This window comes from Neomonachus schauinslandi, chromosome X (assembly GCF_002201575.2).
Source record: "Neomonachus schauinslandi chromosome X, ASM220157v2, whole genome shotgun sequence".
In the NCBI taxonomy this organism is placed as follows: domain Eukaryota; kingdom Metazoa; phylum Chordata; class Mammalia; order Carnivora; family Phocidae; genus Neomonachus; species Neomonachus schauinslandi.
Window position 1 is genome coordinate 106,010,054 of NC_058419.1, and position 22,500 is coordinate 106,032,553.

The window sequence follows — 22,500 nt, forward strand, 5'->3', positions numbered from 1 at the left end:
GCCTTTGATGATAAATTCTTCTAATCAAGAAACCTGACACCCTCTAGTCTTCTCTGAGATGTTCAGCGGCTTTTTTCCCCCACACTTAAATGCTCATTTTGACTGTACAAGATTGGATGGAAAATACTTCAGGAAAGTAAGATGATATTTTAACATTTCTCTCTCTCTCTCTAGCTTTTACTTATTGGTTTAAAATGTTCGATTTCTTGCTCTTTCCTGAAAATTGCACTCAACACGGTGCCTAGGCTTCTTTCAGTCTTCCTTTATACTTAGAACATCATGCACCAAAGTGGCCGATTGTGATTTAGTAAGGACAATGCTGAGCAGAAATAGCTACTGTGCATATCACACTCTGCATTCAAGTTGGATGCTTGGAGTGTTAACAGAGTAATGGGGGTAGGGAAGGAATTCCACTTTGATATACCTGGCACAGAGGAGGCACTTAGCAAATATTGTGGAAGAAATGAATGGAAAAGGAAAATGTTTTAATGCCCCTGGTTCTAATGCATTTTTTTTAAAATCCCATAATTGGATTACATCAGAAACAATGCAAACTTCATTCTGTCTCCAAGCCAACATACCCTCACATGAAAAGGTAGTTCTGTTTCCATTTATTTATAATCCCTGGTCTCTCTCCTGAGATTTTTTTTTTTTTTTAAGATTTATTTATTTGACAGAGAGAGACAGCGAGAGCAGGAACACAAGCAGGGGGAGTGGGAGAGGGAGAAGCAGGCTTCCCGCTGAGCAGGGAGCCCGATGCGGGGCTCGATCCCAAGACCCTGGGATCATGACCTGAGCCGAAAGCAGACACTTAACGACTGAGCCACCCGGGCGCCCCTCTCCTGAGATTTTTGATGAGCCTCTAGATCAGTGATCCTTCACCTGACTGCACATAAGAATCACCTGGGAGCTTTAAAAAAAATACTGAAGCTCAGACCTCACTCCTGGAACAACTAACTCAGAATGCAGGGTGGAATGCTGGGGACTGGCATTTTTAAGGACTCCTAGGTAGTTCTGGTGGGTAGTCTAAGATGGGAATCGCTGTGCTATATATTACCTGTACTGGAGATACTTTTAGAACCATGGACTTGTATCCCTCCAGCCTAGCTTGAGATAAAGGAATTTACACTAACCAAAATAGCCTGAGAAGATTTCCTGAGAACCATTTTTGAGGAAGATGCTTGCTTGTCCAAGCAAGTTATTTCAAGATTAGGATGGACATATTTTCTCTTACATAAATACAGGCCAGTGTTAACCCTAATGTGTATTATTTTGTTGTTGAATTAAAATCTATACACCAAAAGTGCACAAATAGTTAAGTGTGCAGTTTGATGTACAAAGTGAACACATCTCTGTAATCAGCACCCATAATAAGAAACAGAACAATACCAGCATCCCAAGAAGCCTCCCCTTGTTCCCCTGCTAGCTACTCCCTATCAACAGATTTGTCTTAAAAAAAAAAAAAACCCAATAACTTTATGTGCATAGAATTACATAGTTTTCACTCTTTTTTTCTTTGGTTTCTTTTGCTCAACATTATGTTTGTGAGATTCACCTATGTTGTTGCATGTAGAAAGAGTTTTATTCTCATTGCCATGAAGTATTCCACTGAATGAACAGATCACAATCTACTTATCCATTCTATGGATGATGGATATTTAGGTGGTTTCCAGTTTTCTGGTTATTAGGAATGGGCTGCTGTGAATATTCTTGTACATGCCTTTGAAGCACATAAGTGTACATTTCTATTGATTATAATACCCAGCAATGGAAATGCTGGGTCACAGGGCATGCACATGTTCAGCTTTAGTAGCAATTGCCAAACTGTTTCCAAAGTGGGCTCAGTACTGATTTTCAACTGACTTTCTTTTGAACTGGTTTGACAACACATGGTCTTTTATTTTAGCTTTCTAAGACTGTTGTGTGGCAATGTAACCAGTCTTCTCTCTCTCCCCCTCATTTGTAGGGATAAGAGTAGAAGTTAGCTAAAACTACCTCTTCATCAACTTGAAAATAAACGTAACTTGCTCCTGAATTGAATTCCTTGAGGTATGAAGAGTTTGGCTCATGACCCTAGAGATTATCCACAGCAAAATCTTAACCTCAAGATACCTTCCTCATACAACCTAGAACATGCAAGGCCTGCCTTCTCACATTAACTAGTATATACTCACAGAAGTCAAACCCATTTGGTTTAAGCCTCAACAATATCAATCAGGAAGGAAAATGGGCTGTCCCAATTCCCAAAATACAGCCCCAAAGTATTTTTGATGACTATCATTCTTCTTCTACCATGAGCACAAATAAACCAGCACTGACTAGAACTTTAAAATACGACAATGGTGTATCAAACCCCATTACTCTGCAAAAGCTGAGGATAGAATTTACTCCAGGCATCACAGCATGAAGCAGATCCAAAACTCTGAACCCTGCTGGCACTGACAGAGACCCTAAGATACAAGTCTAGAAATGGAAAATCGCTTTACAACAGCCTTGGCTGAAAAATCCCTACTAGGGGGTGCCTGGGTGGCTCAGTCGGTTAAAAGCGCTGACTCGTGACTTTGGCTCAGGTCATGATCTCAGTGTCGTGAGACTGAGCCCTGTGTTGGGCTCCACGCTGGGCGTGGAGCCTGCTTGGGATTCTCTCTCTCTCTTTCTCTCTACACCCCACTCCCCACTCGCATGCACACTCTCTCTGAAAAAAAAAAAAAAAAATTCCCTACTAGTACCCTCACCATCTACCAGACAGAGCTCCAACCACCAGACCTACTCAAGAGGTCTCTGCATGCTGCTCCAATGCCAGCCCAGCCCCACACGCACCCCACTCCTTACCATTGCCTGCTCCAGGCACACAGGCCCTGTGCTCCTTCCCTACTCTGACACTGGCCCAGGGAATTCTGCCCCTCCTGGCAGGCCTATCCTTTCAGCCCTGCCTAAACAACCACTAGCTTTCTACCTACCTCATCAGACCTCATGGTCATCAGTTTCCTCACGGTCATCTGTTAAGCCTCCAGCATTTGGTTTGCTCACTTTCTACCTGACAAACCCAGTTGCCTCCCCTCTAGGTCCCAATGGTTTACTGCATCCCTCTGGCCCAGAGATCACACTCCAGGTAGTCCTCACTGTTTTGATCATCCTTGTACCTCCTAGGATGTGAGCTCCAGAGGGCAGGGACTCTATGTATTCCCCTTTGTACTGCTGGTGCCTAAGCCGGAGCAGGGAGTGTAGTTGGCCCTCAATGAATGTTTGTGGAAGGAAGGGATTCATAGAATGTGTCTCCCACCTCTCGCTGAGCCTCAACACATTGCCTAATGATACAACACTAGTCCCTTGAAATGATTTCTAATGTAGCCTGTGTGCATCTCCCCATGGCAGACTGGCTTTGGGGTCAGAATGAATCACTTAAAGGCTAGGGTAATTTTGAACACACTGCTTAACCTATTCACACCTCAATTTTTTCATTGGTAAAATGAGGCAAATAAGCCTGTCAGGAATGTTGTAAAGATCATGAGATACCACAAGGAAAGCACCCAGCACACAGGGAACACATGACAGATCCTGTACTTTTCCCAACTAGTCTGTAAGCTTCCAGAGGGTCTAAATTTGTGCATATTTGGAAAACCCAATGTCATGCCCATGATGTGTGCTCCAGAAAATTTTAATTAAGGAATATGTTTAAACTCTAGAATATGAATGCCACCTTTTTATGAATGCATTAAAAACTGTTATTTCTAGTGTTTTAGTAGAGATACGCTTTTAGATTCTAGCACCCCTCAATTTCCATACACCTTTAAGCCTCATATAAATTATTAGTCTTGATTATGAAAGCATTGAGCCAAGCTTTCTTGCTTTCCCTGCCACTCAATTAAATTAGTTTTCTCCCCATTTTATCTGCAATATCTGTATTAACTTAGCTATTTTGCAAATATGGAAAAACAGAGGGTGAAAAAAAATGCTGGCTTGCCAACTCCACTGTACTTCTTTGCAAAGGAAATTATTTCCATAGGCTACAGAAATAACTTATTTGGATTACTTCAATTAGTTCTAATACAAAACATTGCCACCACTTCATTAATCAGCCGCTTGTGAGGGTTACTTTTCCAAGAACTCTTTTTGGTAATCTGATTAGAAAGAATGGTAGTGCACATTATCATCTGATTCAGTGTGTCCATCAAGCAGACAATTTACAGCGAGTTCTTGATAACGACGGGCTTAAAAAAACACACACAGCAGTGTCTTCATTTCAAAATCCTAGTCCCATTTTTTGGTAAAGATGAAGTTAATTTTTCAAAGTCTTTGGCAACACACGTTGCTGAATAAGCATCAGGAAATATCTCAGTACTTTAAGACGCATTTCACTCTATCCCTCTCCCCACAGACAACCCCCCCACGAATGATGCAGTAATTAAAACCTAATTATTATCTTCATTTTAAACAAAACCTAAAGTGAATACCAATTAATAACAACATACTAATGAGCATCTGCTGTGATGAAATTGAATATGAATGTGCTGCAAATTTCGGGTAATTTATTTTTTTTAGGGTAAGTGCCACTGGTCGCATTCTGCAGTTAGAAGATTATATAGAATGTACACCATTTTCTATCAAGTCATTCTACACATGGCAATTTCCATCTTAGGAGACAGGGCTGGCTGTAACACTGCAGATGGTGAAATACCCAAATTCTGGCCACGAGGTCTTCCCTGGGGCTGAGGACGATTCTGGGAATCTCTCCTGAATTTGTTGCCCTTCCTTGAAAAGTTTTCCTTTTGTTAAATGTCATATTTCTAGGTTAATCCCATGCCTCCCCCCAAAACTCAAAAGATTTGAATTTGTCCCCTGTCCTACATATAATCATGTATAAATACCATGACAGAAAATTTAAATACAAATTTCAAACCAGAAGAAACAATAATACAGAAATGAAGGTTTGTAAGTTACCTTGGTTGGATTTCACTGGAACCTTAAGATGGCCTAGAAACATTTATGTATAGGTAGGAGAAACCCTTGAAATCTGGGGGTACTGAGGTAGTCGACTATGTTCAGATTAATTAACGTCATTAATATCATCATATCAAGAAGCAAACGTGGAGACCAAATAACGTTCTTCTAGATCATAGTTTTAACTTGCTTATCTCTAATATGACCGAATCATTGTTTTTCAAATGTGTTCCATTTTTACACCTCCCAGGCTTCTCCAAATGTTTGATTTCATTGATTAAAGTATATATATTCATTGTAGGGGCGCCTGGGTGGCTCAGTTGTTAAGCATCTGCCTTCGGCTTAGGTCATGATCCCAGGGTCCTGGGATCGAGCCCTGCTTCGGGCTCCCTGCTCAGCCAGGAGCCTGCTTCTCCCTCTCCTGCTCCCCCTGCCTGTGTTCCCTCTCTAGCTGTCTCTCTCTCTGTGTCAAATAAATAAATAATCTTTAAAAAAAGTATGTATATTCATTATAAAAAATTCAAAACAGGCACATTCACATGTACTACATACAAAATTTTAAGACATTTAAGAAATTTTAAGACATCCCACTCCCCCTGCTTGTGTTCCCTCTCGCTGTGTCTCTCTGTCAAATAAATAAAAATCTTTAAAAAAAGTATTTATCTGTTTTACAGAAGGGCGTTCTGCATGAAATCTTACGTGGAAAAAAGGGCTTCCTGGATTAGGTCATTTCTAGGGTTTCTTTCCAGACTTAAACTAGACTGAAAGCTACAACTTGTTTTCTTTTTTACAAAAGCAGTCACTGGTCCTTCTTCCCTGGCATATCCATCCAAATATATCCACCTTGTTAAAATGAAAATTTTCTCTACCGTTTCTCACCCCACCCACAAAAAATAGGCAAAACTGACATCTATAATGCTTGGTTAGCTTTCTAGTATCTTTTTTTTAAAGATTTAATTTATTTATTTGAGAGAGCGAGCGAGTGTGTGCACGAGAGTGGCAGAGGGAGGGAGAAGCAGACTCCCTGCTGAGCAGGGAGCCCAACGCAGGGCTCAATCTCAGGATCCTGGGATCATTACCTCAGCCAAAGGCAGATGCTTAACTGACTCAGCCACCTAGGCGCCCCAGCTTTCTAGTATCTTAATAACCAGCTCCTAAGGGTCTATGATGAACAATATCAAGAGTTACTAAAATAGATGTACATGGCTACTGTAAATAAATAGACTTAACATTTAGGATGAAAATTTGGCCTTGTAATTTGACATGGATGTTAAGGTGAACTCTGGGTTAGGTAACATCTTAGAACAAGTCCTGCCTCAGATAGAAAACTAGGACAAGAGAGTCATGACCAACCCAGGCCACAGGATGTTAGCCAAAGTTAGCCTACATTCACACCAGTAGTCACCTGAACTGATCAGAAAGACTAGTGTTCATTCATCCAACGAACTGAGCATCTATCACATGCCCAGCACTGTTCTAGCTGCTAAGGCTACATCAGAGAAGGAGAGAAACAGTATAAGATCACAGGAGCTTAGAGTCTGGTATGGGTGTGTCTTTTCCCAACAATGTATTGCAGTCAACTGTGGACATTTCCATTTATCTACCTCCTCCTCGTGTCAACCACTCTCTAACTTTTTAATGGTATTTTTACCTTCCATTTTCTAACAGCATTATTTGTGTTTTAGTTCTGATGCTACACTGCGAGGTCTTTGATGATCATATTCATTTTATCATGCATGTCCCTTGTACTTGTATCATATGCTAAGCTCTTCAAAGTATTTGATGCTTACAAGCTCGGTGAGGTGAGGAAACTAGAATTATTTGCCTTATTTTACAGAGCTCATCAAGGTGGAGCTGGTTCACAATCCCAGATCTGGTCAGTGAATGGGGCAGTTATGGTCAGTTTGATAATCTCTTAGAAAAATGGGTAGAGTCCAAAGTAGAATGATGGTTCACAGGCAGGATCAAGAAGGCTACAGCTTTTTATTGCCAAGTGACATCTCACATCTTTTTATTTTTTAAGATTTTATTTATTTGAGAGAAAGAGAGAGGGAGAAAGCACACGAGCAGTGGGGAAAGGCAGAGGGAGAAGCAGACTCCCCGCTGAGCAGGGAGCCTGACTTGGGGCTCGATTCCAGGACCCCAAGATCATGACCCGGAGCCAAAGGCAGACGCTTAACCAATGAACCACCCAGGCACCCCAACATCTCACATCTTGGCGTGAAATGCTGGGGTAGGATTACTTGAGATAAAAATGTTAAGTCCATACAGACATGCTATTTAAAACTGACAGAGATTTCTTGAATGCTAGGACTGTGTTAAATCACACTATACTGAAGTAGAGGCTTAATGAAGTTTAGCATAATGTATTAATATCCATTTGACACTTTCTAGTTTTCAGATCAATCTCCCTTGCATTATGCTTTCTCCCATTTTATCTTCAATAAATGAACTAGCTAGTCTGATTATCTTCATTTTACAGATAAGAAGGCTGAGACTCAAAGAGGTTATAGACTTGCCCTAGGTCAGGCAGCTAGTAAGTGGCAGAGCTGGGACTTGATTCCAGGTTTTCGGTGTCCAAGCCCCTTGATCTTTTTAATATGCCACTTTTCATTCATACACTTGCAACTATGTCATTCTCTGTGTTAATCGGTTCCTTTGTGGCTAGTTTTCAACCTGAAATACTTGTTTAGTGTACCAGAGCAGCAGTCACCTGGTACCTCACTCACGCAGACTATCACGACGCCATGCTGCAGGCACAGCCCACCATGAGTCAAAGTGACTGAAGCACAGGGCCAACGCAAAGGGCACTGGCCTGGGGGCTGCAGCTAAAGGCTGCAAGGATAAAGTGACCAAGCCAAATAAAATGCTTTTCAATGTTTATCACTGTTGCACAGGGGACCCAGTGTTTAACCGTGTCAATTTAATTTTATAATTTTTGTTCACCTTCATTCTGAGTTGCACCTTTGACTGGAAAGGTATCAAATGTGAGGGTTTTTTTTTTTAAGAATTTATTTATTTATTTATTGAGCAAGGGAGCGAGTGAGCGAGAGAGCGCTCGAGCGGGAAAAAGGACAGAGGCAGAGGGAGAGAATCTCAGACTCCTCGCTGCGTGTGGAGCCTGACGCGGCACTCGATGCCAAGACCCTGAGATCATGACCTGAGCTGAAATCAAGAGTCGGATGCTCAACTGACCGAGGCACCCAGGCAGCTCTCAAATGTGAGTTCTTAAAAGTAAAGTTTATGTTCCACACAGACCTCTGTTATGTTCACTTGAGATAATTTTCATCTGGACTTAGAAATTCTACAGTGGCTAACAACATAATAAAAAAAATTCTCATTAGAACATAAAAAGCTTTCTTTTTTTTAATTTTTAAAGATTTTATTTATTTATTTGAGAGAGAGAATGAGAGAGAGAGAGCATGAAGGGGGGAGGGTCAGAGGGAGAAGCAGACTCCCTGCTGAGCAGGGAGCCCGATGTGGGACTTGATCCCGGGACTCCAGGATCATGACCTGAGCTGAAGGCAGTCGCTTAACCAACTGAGCCACCCAGGCGCCCCATAAAAAGCTTTCTTTTTCTCTGTTTTATGAATTGAAAAACTGAGGTGCACAGAGGCCATGTAACCTCTCCTCTCATTTGTAAACTGGGAGGAAAAACCACCCCAAGGTGTTATTGTGAGGCCTTAATGAGATGGTATGTGTTAAACAGAGTATAGTACCTGGCATACAAGGAGTCCTAAGTAACTGGTAGAGAGCACAGTAACTAGTAGCTAGAAACACTTGCCTTTGGGAAGTTCCCTGAAATCAAACAAATAGGCACTTGCAAGAATTTGACTTTTTCTTTTTTCTTTTTAAATTTTGGTATACTTCATTCAAGAGCCAAGTCTAAACAATATACTCCTGTAGTTCTAAATAAAAGTCATTGATGTAAGCAAGTGATTAAGAAAAAAAAAACATGGGGTGGTAAGACTTCAGTACCAGTGACTGCAAAGAAATAAAGACCTGACTTAATTACTATCTCTCCAACAAGTAACAAGTTGAAATAGAACCAAATTTTCCTCACTTTTTTTTTCAGTTCTGCTTAAAGTACTGTAATCCCCTTGAGGATGGGATTATATCATCAATACCCAAGGTTCTGGCACAGGATGAGGAGGCCAGCAGCATAAATTTTTTAGAAGAAAGGTGCTAAAATAAAGCCAAAGTATTTTAAACTACTAAATGTAAAAATACGAAATGAAGCAAGTACAATGTGGTTGTTAAGACCACAGACTCTGGAACCAGACCAGATTCAAATCCTGGTTCTACCCCCTTAGCTGACATGTGATTTGGGGCAAGGTATTTAACCCCTCTATCTGTTTCCTCATCTGTAAAACAGGGATACCAACAGCGCCTCACAGAATTATAATGCAGATTAAGAGTTTAAATACAGGGGCGCCTGGGTGGCTCAGTCGTTAAGCGTCTGTCTTCGGCTCAGGTCATGATCCCAGGGTCCTGGGATCGAGCCCCGCATCGGGCTCTCTGCTCGGCGGGAAGCCTGCTTCACCCTCTTCCATTCCCCCCTGCTTGTGTTCCCTCTCTCGCTGTCTCTCTCTCTGTCAAAAAATAAATAAAATCTTAAAAAAAAAAAAAAGTTTAAATACAGAAAAGTTTACAACAGTGTCTGAAACAGTACGTAGTATATGTTTGTTTTAAATCTTTTTTTGGTTAAATTTGGCTACAACAAATCCTTAATGTGCCTCTATAGTCAGTTTTGTTCTAGTGTCTTTATATGTCAATCTGTACTGAGGTTATACACCTTATAACCTATTAGAAGACAGAAACTGTAGCTATGAAAATTGTTTTAAAGTGACTAATAGCTTCACAGAATATCTTAGACTCACATACACAACAATAAACATAAAAACTGATGCTGAGGAATATTCAAGAAGTGGTGTTTTTTGTTTGTTTGCTTTTTGTTGGGGGAAGTCAGTTATTGCTTTAAAAAGTGAAGAGGTAGATTTGGAAAGGCCTTGCTGATGGTTCTCAATCTTTCTTTTTGGTATAAGATCTTATGTTAAAGACAAGGGGTAAATGTACAAAACAGGGGTTAACTGTATGGCTTCTAGAGTTGGACAGACTCTGCCTCAAATCCTGGCTCTGACATTTACTGTAGGTGGAGTCCCTGGATGAGTCACTTAACCTTTCCAAGCCTCAGTCTCCCCATCTGTAAAACACCCATGAAAGTGCTGTGAGGACTAAACAGATAACACATATCAAGTGTTGGCCAAAAGTATACTGTTTGCAGGTGATAAGCATTCAGTTTGCCTTGGCTATTACTGAAGTGTAATATTCTGTAATATCCTTGCCTTGATTCTAAGACATCTATCATTGCATCTTAATGTTTCTGAAACAAAGATTTATCTTACAGCTGCTATCCTTGCTAACAAGTTCCTTTTCCCCTGAAATGCTACTACTAAATCAGCATGTGTCTTATAATTGATGGCATGACACAAAAAAATACATTAGGCATAAGCAGATTTAACATTTATGCCTTCCTTGTCCTATTTCATTAGTTAAGAATGAGTTTTTGTTAGTCTTCAGTTCTACTGGTCAGACTGCCTTTGGCCATCATCTTGTTCTAGCCAGCTCAGTCAATGAAACAGATCCATGTATCTTATCCCAACGTGGCCACTAGGCACAAAAGCCACAGACTCCCTTTTCTAACCAGCCACCATGATAATACATGGTAAGAAGTAATTCACTTATTGAGAGATCATTTAGTGGACCCAATGGTTTGGACTTTTTACAGGAAATTTCAGGTAGCTATTAACATAATTTAGTTACTGAAACCCATTACACAAAGACTCATGGTAGGTGTCTCGTGATTTTCCCGCATGATGTTTTGTATAAAAAAACATTCAGTGAGAACTCACTGTACATATACTTTTCAAATGTCAGCCAATTAATTGTGATAATCAATGAAAAAAACAGCAACAAAAGGGAGGGTATTAACATATATACATGTGTAATTCACTAATTCCTTGTCTACATTATTCCAATTTGCCAGAATGACACTAGCACTGTAAAAACAGAGCCAACAAAAACTGATCTGGCTGCTCTTTGTCCTTTCTTTTTAAAGTGCATTATAAATTACAGTATTAGACACTTGTTTAATTAGAAATGAAGCTTGCCTGTATTTAAGACCTTATGGAAAGCTTACCTAGGCTGCCTTCTGCGTTCAGTGGGACACCACACCATTCTACAGAGAAGTGTTAAACAAAACACAAACTGGCTAACGGACTTGCCCTGGAATAAAACGCACAGCTATGAATGTGTTTTCTCTCAACTGCTTTCACCTAAAAGAAAGGAAACAGCAATATCCTATTACTTTTTTTAAAAAGCTTTGAGACTTAAGAAATTATATTTGAAAAAATCAGAAAAACAGAAACAAAAAACCTGCCCAGGTTCTATACATCTAGGTCACAAAGCACGGGGAGCCCTTTGATAATATATCCTACTAACACTTTCAAGGTGGAGTCGTATTGGTGGGCGGGATCTGCCACAGGCCTGTGCAAGACTGCCGGCTCAAGTTGCCTCCAGCAGCTTCTGTCCACTGGTGCAAGCTCTACAGGTCCTCAGGTCCCTGAGATAGGCTTCATTCCAGCTTCAACAGATTTAGATCCTATTCCACAGTTTGTTTTTCTGTCTCACCTTTCATGCTCTATCATACTCTATCCGGGATTTGAACAGAAAGTTCAAGGATCAACAATGAACCGTTCCTTAGTTCCTAAGCCTACATCATGCCCGCATCTTATTTGATTCCTTGGCAGGTTGCAGTGACATGAAAAAGTGTATTTTTTTTTCTGCATTCCTCTCAGCTCTAATTGTTCTGTAATTCTCAATGACTAGAACAGAAGTGCCTCTATTTGACCTCCAGCAGGTCTGTTTCTCTCAAATCATTTGTTACCACCCACCTATCTCACTTGAGTCACCGCCACCTTGAATATACACACTGTGGTGCTCAATTATTCGGATGCAGATAATCCACATCCTTGTTCTTCCCCTTTCCTGCCTTAGACCACTTCACTTCTCAGCAGTTTTTCAACCAGCAAAGTGAGAAAAAGTAATACACCTTCCTGTAATATGGTACTGGAATGTAGTAGGTATTTTTAAAAAAACACTGTGCCAATATTAAGTAAATAAGGCATGAAATCAGCCAAATGTTTCTGTTAGCAACATCCTAAAAGTTTAGAGGGACAGGAGTGGAGATGATTGGTGACAAATTCAAGTTCTCATGATCTGTGAATTTTATCTGTCCAGATGAGTGGTTTTCAAACAGTTTCTTAGTAATAGAACATATTTTTATAGGTAAACTTTAATACAGCAACCTCATAAATAAAGTACATAAAAGTACATAAAGTACATAAAAATACTCCAGGGTTATCGTTGGATAAGTTCTGTGGTCCCACCCACAGAATGGAACTTCAAACACTTTTTAATGCTAGTAATCCCCTGAGGCATATCCACAGTGTAGGAGCTAGAACCCTAGGCTAGAGAAACAAAAACAGCAAACTGAAGATGAGGATGTGAATTTGCTAAGCCTAATACGAAATGGCATACAATCACAACCATTACAACATAAAAGGAAAGGAAAGAAAACATCTTTATTGGAATATTGCTCCCCTGTAGAGCTCGCACCAGTGGACAGAAGCTGCTGGAGGCAACTTGAGCCGGCAGTCTCGCACAGGCCTGTGGCAGATCCCGCCCACCAATACAACTCCACCTTGATTCCTTTCACCTTGCTCAGACACACTGTTAAACAGTTGTGAATGTAAAATAACCTTAACCAGTAATTTTAAACCAGAAGAACAAAAGGAACATGATTGAAACTAATTTACATTTCCAATTATTATTACAAAAATTTAGGAACTGTGCTTTTTTCCAAGTGGTCTGTTTGTTGTTTTTAAATAATCACCTTTAACCAAGAGGAAGGATATGTTTGAAAAGAGATTCCAGAATGCTGGCTATGGTGAGATAAAGAGAAAACAAATGAGGATTGAAATTTTCTTGTTCTCTATGATGCTATGCCCGCCCCCTTTCAATAAATAAGATAAAAGAATGGGAACTATAAGCGAACACGTTTATATTGCATAAAAGAACACAGAGCTTCCTGAACTCTACCTACCCTTGTCAAAAAAACACATTGCTCCAATATCCAGATTCTCCTATTCAAAACACTGTCATGTTCTTTGTTTTTTTTTTCCCCAACATTCTCTTTTTATTTTTATTTGCATTTATTCTGCAGAACTTACTCCCGGGCCATAAGTTTTTGTTTCTTCAGTTTCTTCTGGGATATCTTTTTCTTCTGTGCAACCTCCTCTTCTGGTTTAGGAACAATCTGCTCTTTTTCAGTAAGGATCATCTCAATGTGGCAAGGAGAGCTCATGTATGGGTTAATCCGACCATGAGCCCTGTACGTTCTACGCCGCATCTTGGGGGCTTTGTTCACCTGGATGTGCTCAATGACCAGAGAATCAACATCTAAACCCTTAAGTTCAGCATTACTCTCTGCATTTTTAAGCATGTGCAGTAAAAATTCAGCACTCTTCTTGGGCCACCGACCCTGTGTCCAGCCCCACTGTTTGGCCTGGGCACACCTACCAACTCCACCATTGTAGCGACGGAATGGCACACACTGCTTCTGTAAAGTGACGTCTTTCAGATACTTGGTGGCTTTTCGGATACGCATACTCTTGATGGCCTGGGCAGTTTCACGTGTGTTCTTAAAGTGAACACGAAGATTTGAACCTCTTGATTTACATGATTTCGTAGGGTTTTCTGGGTCAAGTGAATAGCGAACCATTTTCAGAGGTCACCTCAGGCCGCTTAGGGGAAGAGCCACTGTCATGTTTTTAAGGCTGTACGTTCTTAATTAAAAGGTTAGAACTTGCACGAGTGGTCTAACACTCTGGTGCCCAAATCTATTCCACCCATTTCTTAAGCCAAGGTTAGGAAAGACCTTTCTTTGATTTTACTTTAGCAATGAGAATATCAATGTTTTGTTCCTCCAAAGAGATTTCTTTTGTCATAGTTGGATACTTCTCCATGGTGTAGGTTCCTTGACAAACAGCTTTCTGTTTAGGTGTGTCTGGTTTTCACTTTGGCAGCTTCGGGATTTACTGGATGGTGACCTCAATGCTGGATATTTAATTCATGTAACTTTTAAAAAAAAAAGATTTTATTTATTTATTTGACACAGAGAGATAGAGAAAGTGAGAGAGCACGAGCAGGGGGAGCAGTAGGCAGAGGGAGAGGGAGAAGCAGGCTCTGCGCTGAGCAGGGAGCCCGATGCGGGGCTCGATCCCAGGACCCTGGGATCATGACCTGAGCCGAAGGCAGACGCTTAACCTACTGAGCCACCCAGGCGCCCCTAATTCATGTAACTTTTTTGGTGGAAAAGGAATCCTTTTACTTGAAAAGGTCCTATAGGCAGAGTCCTATCTTCTTATCACAGGTCACAGAAATCTATGAACTGTGATTTTCTTCAATTTTAAACTTTTAAAACTATCACAGTAAAACTGATTTGGGAGAGGGGTGCAGTTCTGTGACTTTTAACACATGTTAACACTCATCACAATCAGGATATAGAACACTTCCATCACCCTCCAAACTTCCTTCTGCGCCCTTCTGTATCCACACCATTCTCTAATCCATGATAACCACTGATCTATTCTCAATCATTACAGTTCTATAATTTCAGGAATGTCCTATAAATGGGTTCATACAGTTTATAGTCTTGTGAATCTGGCTTCTTTCACTCAGCACAATGCCTTTGAGAACCATCCAAGTTGCTGGGTCCATCAGTAGTCCGTTCCTTTTTACTGCTGAGTAATACTCCCTGGTTATGAAAATACCACAGTTTATCCATTTATCCACTGAAGTGTATGTGGGTTGTTTCCAGTTTTCGGCTATTATGAATTCTGCTGCTTAGAAACATTTGTGTACAGGTTTTTTTTTTTTTTTTTTTTAATGAGCATGTGTTTTCCTCTAGGGTTAATACCAGGAGGACTGCTAGGTCATATGGTTTACATGTGTGTTTATCTTTATAAGAAAGAGAGGAAGTGTTTTCCAGACGGGTAGCACCATTTATCATTCTCACCAGCAACAGTTGAAGGTTCCTGTTGCTCCACATCCTCACCAGCATTTGGTACTGTATTTTATATTTTAGCCGCTCCAAGAGGTGTGGAGTAGAATCTTGTCGTGGTTTCAATTTGCACTTCCCTGATGCCAGTAATGGTGAATAACTTTTCCCATGCATATGTGTCATCCTTATGTCCTCTTTGGGGAGGAATCTCTTCAAGCAATTTTGTTTATTTTTAAATTGGACTGTCTTTTTTTTTTTTTACTGTTGAATTGGGACAGTTCTTTACATATACTGGATACAGGTCCTTTGTTGTCTATGTGATTTGTAAATACGTTCTCCAAATTAGTGGCTTGTCTTGTTTTCCCCTAAGACTATCTTTTGTAAAGCAATGGTTTTTATTTTGATCAAATCCGGATGAATTTTTAAAATTTTATGGATCATGGTTTTGGTCTCATGTCTAAGAACTCTGCATAATCCTAGATCTTAAATATTTTCTCTTATGCATTACCTCTTAAAATCTTATAGTTCTACACTTAGACCTGTGATACATTTTGAGTTAATTTTTGTATAAGGTAACAGATTTAGGTCAGTGTTAATATGGTCAAAGTTAATTTTTCAACTTCACTTATTTAAAGAACTATATATTCTCTATTAAATTGCCTTTGCACCCTTGTCAAAAATCAAACAGTAACACTTCTGCGAATCTATTCTATTCTCTTCCATTGGTTGAGGTGTCTATCCTTTTGCCAATTCCACACTGCCTTGATCACTATAGCCATATTATTTTAAGTCTTAAAATGAGGTACTGATTCCTCCAATTTTATTCTTCTTTTTAATTATGAATTCAATTAACAGATTGACAGGGCTGTTGAGGTCATCCATTTCATCTTGGATAGAATTGTATAGTTTATGATTTTTGAGGAACTGGCCCACTACCTCTAAGTTGTCAAATATGGAGAGTATGCCCTTGTTATCCTTTTAGAATCTGTGGCAATCTAGCATTCTGGATACTGCTAATTTATTTCTTTTCTCTTTTCATCTTTGTCAGCCTTGCTAGAGGCTTATCATTTTACTGATCTTTTCAAATAGCCATATTTTGGTTTCATTGTTTTTCCGTACTCTTCTGTTTTCAATTTCACTGATTTCTGGTCCGATCTTCACTATTTCCCTTCTTCTGCTTGCTTTGGGTTTATTTTCTCTTCTTTTTAAATTATCTTTAGGCAGAAAGCAGATTGATTTGAGACCTTTCTTTTTCCCTAATAGAAACATCTAATGCTATCAATTTCCCTCTAAGCACTGCTTTAGCTGCATCATCTTACTTCATTCAGTTTTATACTTGATCCCTTAAAAAGTCACCTGATTCTAATTATGATTACTTAATATTTACCTGTCAAATTAACTAGCTTATTTTACCAATTAGGTGAATATACCATCCCTTGACACTTGCTATTTGAGTATTTATGAATTTTGTATGTGTCTCTGATGAATAAATAATGGTGTCAGCATTCAAATATCAGTAATTGGCCTATTTTGTATGACAGTATACATTACAGTATATATACTGTTTCAACCACTGTTTATTTTCATTTTCACCCAGTTCAAAATATTTTCTCAGTTCACTTAAGACCCTCTCTGATCCATGGATTATTTAGAAATTTGCTGTTTAATTTCCAAATACTTGAAGATTTTCTTGTTATCTTTTTCTTATTGACTTCTAGTTTAATTCCATTATGGTTAGAGCATATACTATGTATGATTTCAATTCTTTTAAATTCATCAAGGTCCTTTTATGATCCAGAATATAGTCTATCTTGCTGAATGTTCCCCGTGTACTTAAAAGAATGTGGACTGAGCTACTGTTAGGTGGAGTGTCTATAAAATATCAATTAGATCCAGTTGGTTGTCAGTTCCTCTATATCCTTGATTTTCTGCCCAATATTTCTATCAATTACCGAGAGAGGAGTGTTAAAGTTGCCAAGTATAATTATGGATTGTCTATTTCTCCTTTCAGTTCTGCCAGGTTTTGCTTCAGGTATTTTGAAGCACTGTTGTTAGATGCATACACATTTTGGATTATCTCTTCTTAGTGAATTAGCTCTTTTATCATTATGTAAAGTTCCTTTTTATCCCTAGTAATTTTCTTTGCTCTGAAGTCTAATTTTCTGCTATTAATATAGCCACTCTAAATTTTTGATTAGTGTTTGTGTGGTATATCTTTTGCCATTTTCTACTTTTAATCTACCTACATTATATTTGAAGTTTCTTTTTAAATTTTTAACATTTTATTTATTTATTTGGGGGGGAGGGGCGACAGAGGAAGATAGGGAGAGAAAATCTTAAGCAGGCTCCACGTTCAGTGTGCAGCCTGATGCGGGGCTTGATCTCAGGACTCTGAGATCATGATCTGAGCCAAAATCAAGAGTCGGATGCTTAACTGTCTGAGCCACCCAGGCGCCCCTGAAATGAGTTTCTTGAAGACACTTTATAGTTGCATAGTTTACAAAATCCATTCTCATAATTTGTCTTTTAATTGGTGTATACACATTTAGACCATTTGCACTTAATGTAGTTACTGATATGTTTAGACTCGGTTTACATTATTTGTTTTCTGTTTGTTCCCTCTGTTTTTCCTTCTTCTTTCCCATTTCCTGCTCTCTTTTGGGGTATTTTAACATTTTGTATTATTAAATTAATTAATTGTGTTTTGACATCTCTTTACAGAGTTTATAGTTAAGGATGACAATGTACTTAGAATCAACATTTCCCCACATTCAGTGGAGCATACAGACCCATCAAAGTGCTTTTTCTCTCTCCCTTCTAGGTTGCAGTTGTCTTACATATTATACCTCCATACAATGAAAACTTTACCAGACAATGGCATAATTTTTGCTTTCACCTATCAAATATTTTTCAAAAACTCAAGAGCAGAAAAATAGTCTATTATACTTACATTTCTTTTGCTCTTCCTTTACTCTTGTTCCAAGTCTCTTTCTAGTATCATTTCCCTTCTGTCTGAATAAGTTCCTTTAACAGTTGTTTCAGAGAAGGTCTGTTGGCAATGAATTCTCTTAGTTTTCTCTCATCTGAAAATGTCTTTTATTTTTACTACTAAAGATTTTTTTGGGGCTAGATATAAAAATTTGAGTTAAATCTTTTCTTTGAGTGCTTCAAAAACATTGTTGCACTTCCTCTGGTCTCCATGGTTTCTGATGAGAATGTATGATCATTGAATCAGTTTCCCTTAGAATATTCTCTGGCTACTTTTAAGATTTTTTAAATTTATTTTTTGTTTCCAAAGTTTGATTATGATGTGTCTGGGAATGGATTTCTTTGGGTTTATTCTGTTTGGGGTTCACTTAGCTTTTTTAATTGGTAAATTTATGTCTTTTGCCCAACATGGGAAGTTTTCACATTCTTCTTTGTTTCAAATTTTTATTTAAATTAGTTAGTTAACATAAAGTGTAATATTAGTTTCAGAAGTAGAATTTAGTGATTCATCACTTACATATAACACCCCATGCTCTTCCCAACAATCACATTATTTCTTCAATTATTTTTTTCAGTCTGGTTCTCCTCCTCTTCTCTGGGATTCTAGCGACATAAAAGACTTTTGTTACTGTCTCACAGGTCCCTGAGATGCTGTTCTCTCCAACGTCCCAGAGTCTTTTTCTCTCTCTTCTTCAGACTCGGTAATTGCTATTGATCTATCTTTAAGTTCACTGGTTCCACTGTCATCTCCATTATGCTACTGAGCCCACCACCCAGTGAGGTTTTTATCTTGGTCACTATATTTTTCAGTCCTAATACATTTATTTGGCTCTTCTTTATATCTTCTATTTTTTTTTTTTTTGCAGAAACTTTGTGTTTTTCCATTCATTTCTAAAGTGTTCACCATTGCTCGCTGGAACACTGGTACAACAGCTGTTTTAAAGTCTTTGCCATATGATTCTACCCTAAGTGTTATCTCAGTGTTAACATCTTCTTACTGTTTTTTTTTTTTTTCCAATGCAAGCTTAGATTTTCCTGGTTCTTTTTATACTAAGTAATTCTGGACTGTATCCTGGACATTTTGAATAGTATGTTATGAATCTATGGGTCTTATTTAAATCCCATGGAGAATGTTGATGTTTCTGTTTTAGCAGGCAACTGACTTCATTAAGTTTAGACTGTGAGTCTTAACCCACTTTCTTGTGCTGAGGCTCTGATATCAGATTAGTTTCAAAACTGTTGCAGTTGGGGCGCCTGGGTGGCTCAGTTGGTTAAGCGACTGCCTTCGGCTCAGGTCATGATCCTGGAGTCCCGGGATCGAGTCCCGCATCGGGCTCCCCGCTCAGCAGGGGGTCTGCTTCTCCCTCTGCCCTCTTCCCTCTCGTGCTCTCTGTCTCTCATTCTCTCTCTCTCAAATAAATAAATAAAATCTTAAAAAAAAAAAAAAACTGCTGCAGTGTTTTTTGGATCTGTCCAATGTGCACATCACCCAGTAGTCAATCTGGGTCCTAGATGGTGGTCTTTTACTTCAGTTCTTAAAGTCTTTGGTATGCTCATTAGGTTCAAATCCTTTCCTTCCAGGTTGGAGGATGAGCACAGGTGCTCATGAACAACTTTATGGGGTTACTTTCCTTGAGGTTGTCTGTGCCTGTGATCTCCCTGGTACCTTCTAGGTCCCTGCAGCTATCTCTTGTTTTCAGTCTTCCAGCCAGAAAGATGCGTCTTTACTTACTCACTTAAGACAGAGAGAGAGAGAGAGAAAGAGGAAGAAGGAGGAGGAGGAGGAGAAGGAGAAGAGGAGAAAGAGAGAGAGAAAGAGAAAGAGCTTTTGCTTTCCTTATAGTTTTGGCTCCTGGTGACTGCCACTGAAGCTGGTTGCCACCATAAGATCACCTGCAGGCTGGGGCATGAGAAAATGAAGAAAAAGAAACAGAAAAACTTGGGGGATTTCCACATTCTTTCTAGGTGTTAGGAGTTCCTTTTCTTTTCCCAACCACGTTCACAACTTTCAGATCTAGATCAAAATTTAAATCTAAAAATCTTACCTCACTAACTCTATTTTACCCTATCTCTTCAGCATTGATGTATCAGCTCTAAAATATATCGTTACTTTTTAAGAACTTTTGTTGTGCCTCAAATGTCTGTGCTTGGTTCCTCATATTGAAGCTCTATAAGGACAGAACCCTTGGCTTCAAAACCCTTTTTACTTCCCATATCCCAGACAAGCATCCTGGAGATAGACAGGATATTCAATATTCAGTAAGTTTAGTTATCTGGTTGATAGATGTTCTCAGTCTTTGTAAAAATAAGAATATTTTTGGACATTATGAGGATGAGAACAATAAAGCAGGGGGAAAGTAAGGTGCCAGTTAATCATCAAGATAAAATAAGGTACAATTGGTTCTCTTCAATGCTTATTTTAAAATTAAAATTTATTCCAATGCCACTGATAGAATAATTTGAACATATGGTGATTTTATATTTGCTTCTGTGGATTTTGTCTACAAGAAACACTACATGAATGCAGGAAACTGCACCCAGTTGAACCAAGCCATGTAGAAATATGTAAAACACACACACACACATACACACACACTCCCTTTTTCACTGACCAGCTACTTCAGTTCACTGTGTTAGGAGTTACACTCACCCCCATCTGGCATTTGTTACAGCTTTCCTTCCAATTTCAGATAAGCTTCCTTCCACCACTTCACCATGATTCCCAAGCTGCAATCCTTCTGATGCTCACTTCTGCCAGCAAACATCAGGCCTTTTTCAAACTAAAGTGCCATGTTTATTGTAGTACTTATGTATTTCTTAGCTACTTTTTCTTTCTTTTTTTAGTTATTTAAGATGTGTAAAATTATGCCACTGTTTTCTTTAGGTTCCTATATTCCTGTTCATGTCACTGATGAAGCTTTTGTGTGTTGTGCCCCAACCTCTGTTTTTCCATAAACCGTTTAGTTGTTATTGTCTCATTTTACATAACTCGATGATTTTTAGAAACACATACACCGTGTTACAGGAAAACTGAATGTAAAATGGAAAGGAGGAGAGGGAAGACTGGTGGAAGGACAAGGTAATAAGGATAACAACAAGGAACAGGATACAGAACATATTCCCAATACCTTCTTAATCTCAAGATTTGCCCAAGAAGATTTTTTGTGATCTATAACCATTCAAAAAGAAGAGCACAGCCTGACTCCACTGAAGTGGGGTCTGGCAGCTAATCAAACCGTGAATTAGTTTGCTCTGAAGATTCAACTTCAACTTATTGGTTCAAAGTAGAAGTAACAGAGCTTCCTAAGACTGGTCTTCCTAATGTCAGAGCATCACCTAAATAGACTGTATAGGGAAGAGTAGGAGAATGCACCAAATTCTCACAGCGAAGAGACCCAAAAGAATGTGTTCCAAATCATCTCTACTTATTTATTTCCTACTCATCTTTCTAGTCCTAGCTTACATCTCACCTTTGGTATGTAATCATCTCTCATCTTTCCCTTCTCTAACTACTTATGTACTAATGTTTATACTAAAAATTAGTATAGCAGTTGTTAATTACTTCCTGCCACCCCTTCAACACACCTGCGTATGGATGAACACACAATCATCCAAGACAATGGCTCATTCCAGCTGTGTGATTCTCGTGACTTTCAGGGATCTCTGCATGTGTGTGGAAGTGTGTGTGTATGTGTGGTGTCTGTAGTCCAGAAATTTTGCCTTGTTAGCCAAAATGTGGACTTAAAGTGGAGCATGTCATTTCCCACCCCCAAAAGCATATTAAGACCCAGGACTGTGCTATGCCAGGAGGGATCCACAAAATCTTTTGTCTTTTATATGGAAACAGTCAACCATTAAGTCTGCGTTTAGGAAGAACCAGTTATTTGGGTAAGGAGTCTATGCATTTTTCTTTTTTACCTTGAAAATTACTTATTTTTAGGTGAGTAATTAAATGTGTTAGAATTCAATTTAGAATCAGTACACTGCAGGAAGGAATATCTCTGACACTCATTCTATATAATATCATGGGGGAAAAAAGATCTGAGTAACAAATCCTATCAGTTTTGACTTTAAAATGCTTGCAGAATTCAACCACTTCTCACAAATTCCCCTGCTATCCTTTCGGTCAAGCTGCCATCATCTTTTGCCTGGATTACAGCAGTCAAAGCAATCCACTTATAGTCAAGACCATGGCACTCCTCTGCTCAGAACTCCCCAGCAGCTCCCCATCTGCCCTATAATAAAAGAGTCTTTACGATGGTCTGCGCACCCCCATCCCCACCCCCATCTCTCTCACCTAACCTCTTCCTGCTCTCTGCACTGTTCATGCATCTCTTGCCACACTGGCCTCCTTACTATTTCTTAAACATGCCAAGCACCCTCCTACCTCAGCCCCTCATACTCGCCATTCCTCGTGCCCGGCATACTGCCTCCCATCCTTCTGGCCT

At 39.2% G+C, this 22,500-nt stretch overlaps 2 protein-coding genes across 4 annotated transcripts in view; both read right to left on the minus strand.

Moving 5' to 3' along the window:
* POLA1 (DNA polymerase alpha 1, catalytic subunit) overlaps positions 1-22,500 on the minus strand; it is a 294,407-nt gene that overhangs the window by 67,635 nt on the left and 204,272 nt on the right. The window lies entirely within an intron of this gene.
* Positions 13,199-22,500, minus strand: part of LOC110569923 (60S ribosomal protein L17-like) — a 21,644-nt gene continuing 12,342 nt past the window's right edge. Inside the window, exons 2-3 of the mRNA XM_044911909.1 lie at positions 17,518-17,521; positions 13,199-13,821 (exon numbers count right to left, since the gene is read on the minus strand). Of these exons, the coding sequence (XP_044767844.1) occupies positions 13,229-13,783 (555 nt within the window). The 5' untranslated portion in view covers positions 13,784-13,821; positions 17,518-17,521 and the 3' untranslated portion in view covers positions 13,199-13,228. The remainder of the gene's footprint in view (positions 13,822-17,517; positions 17,522-22,500) is intronic.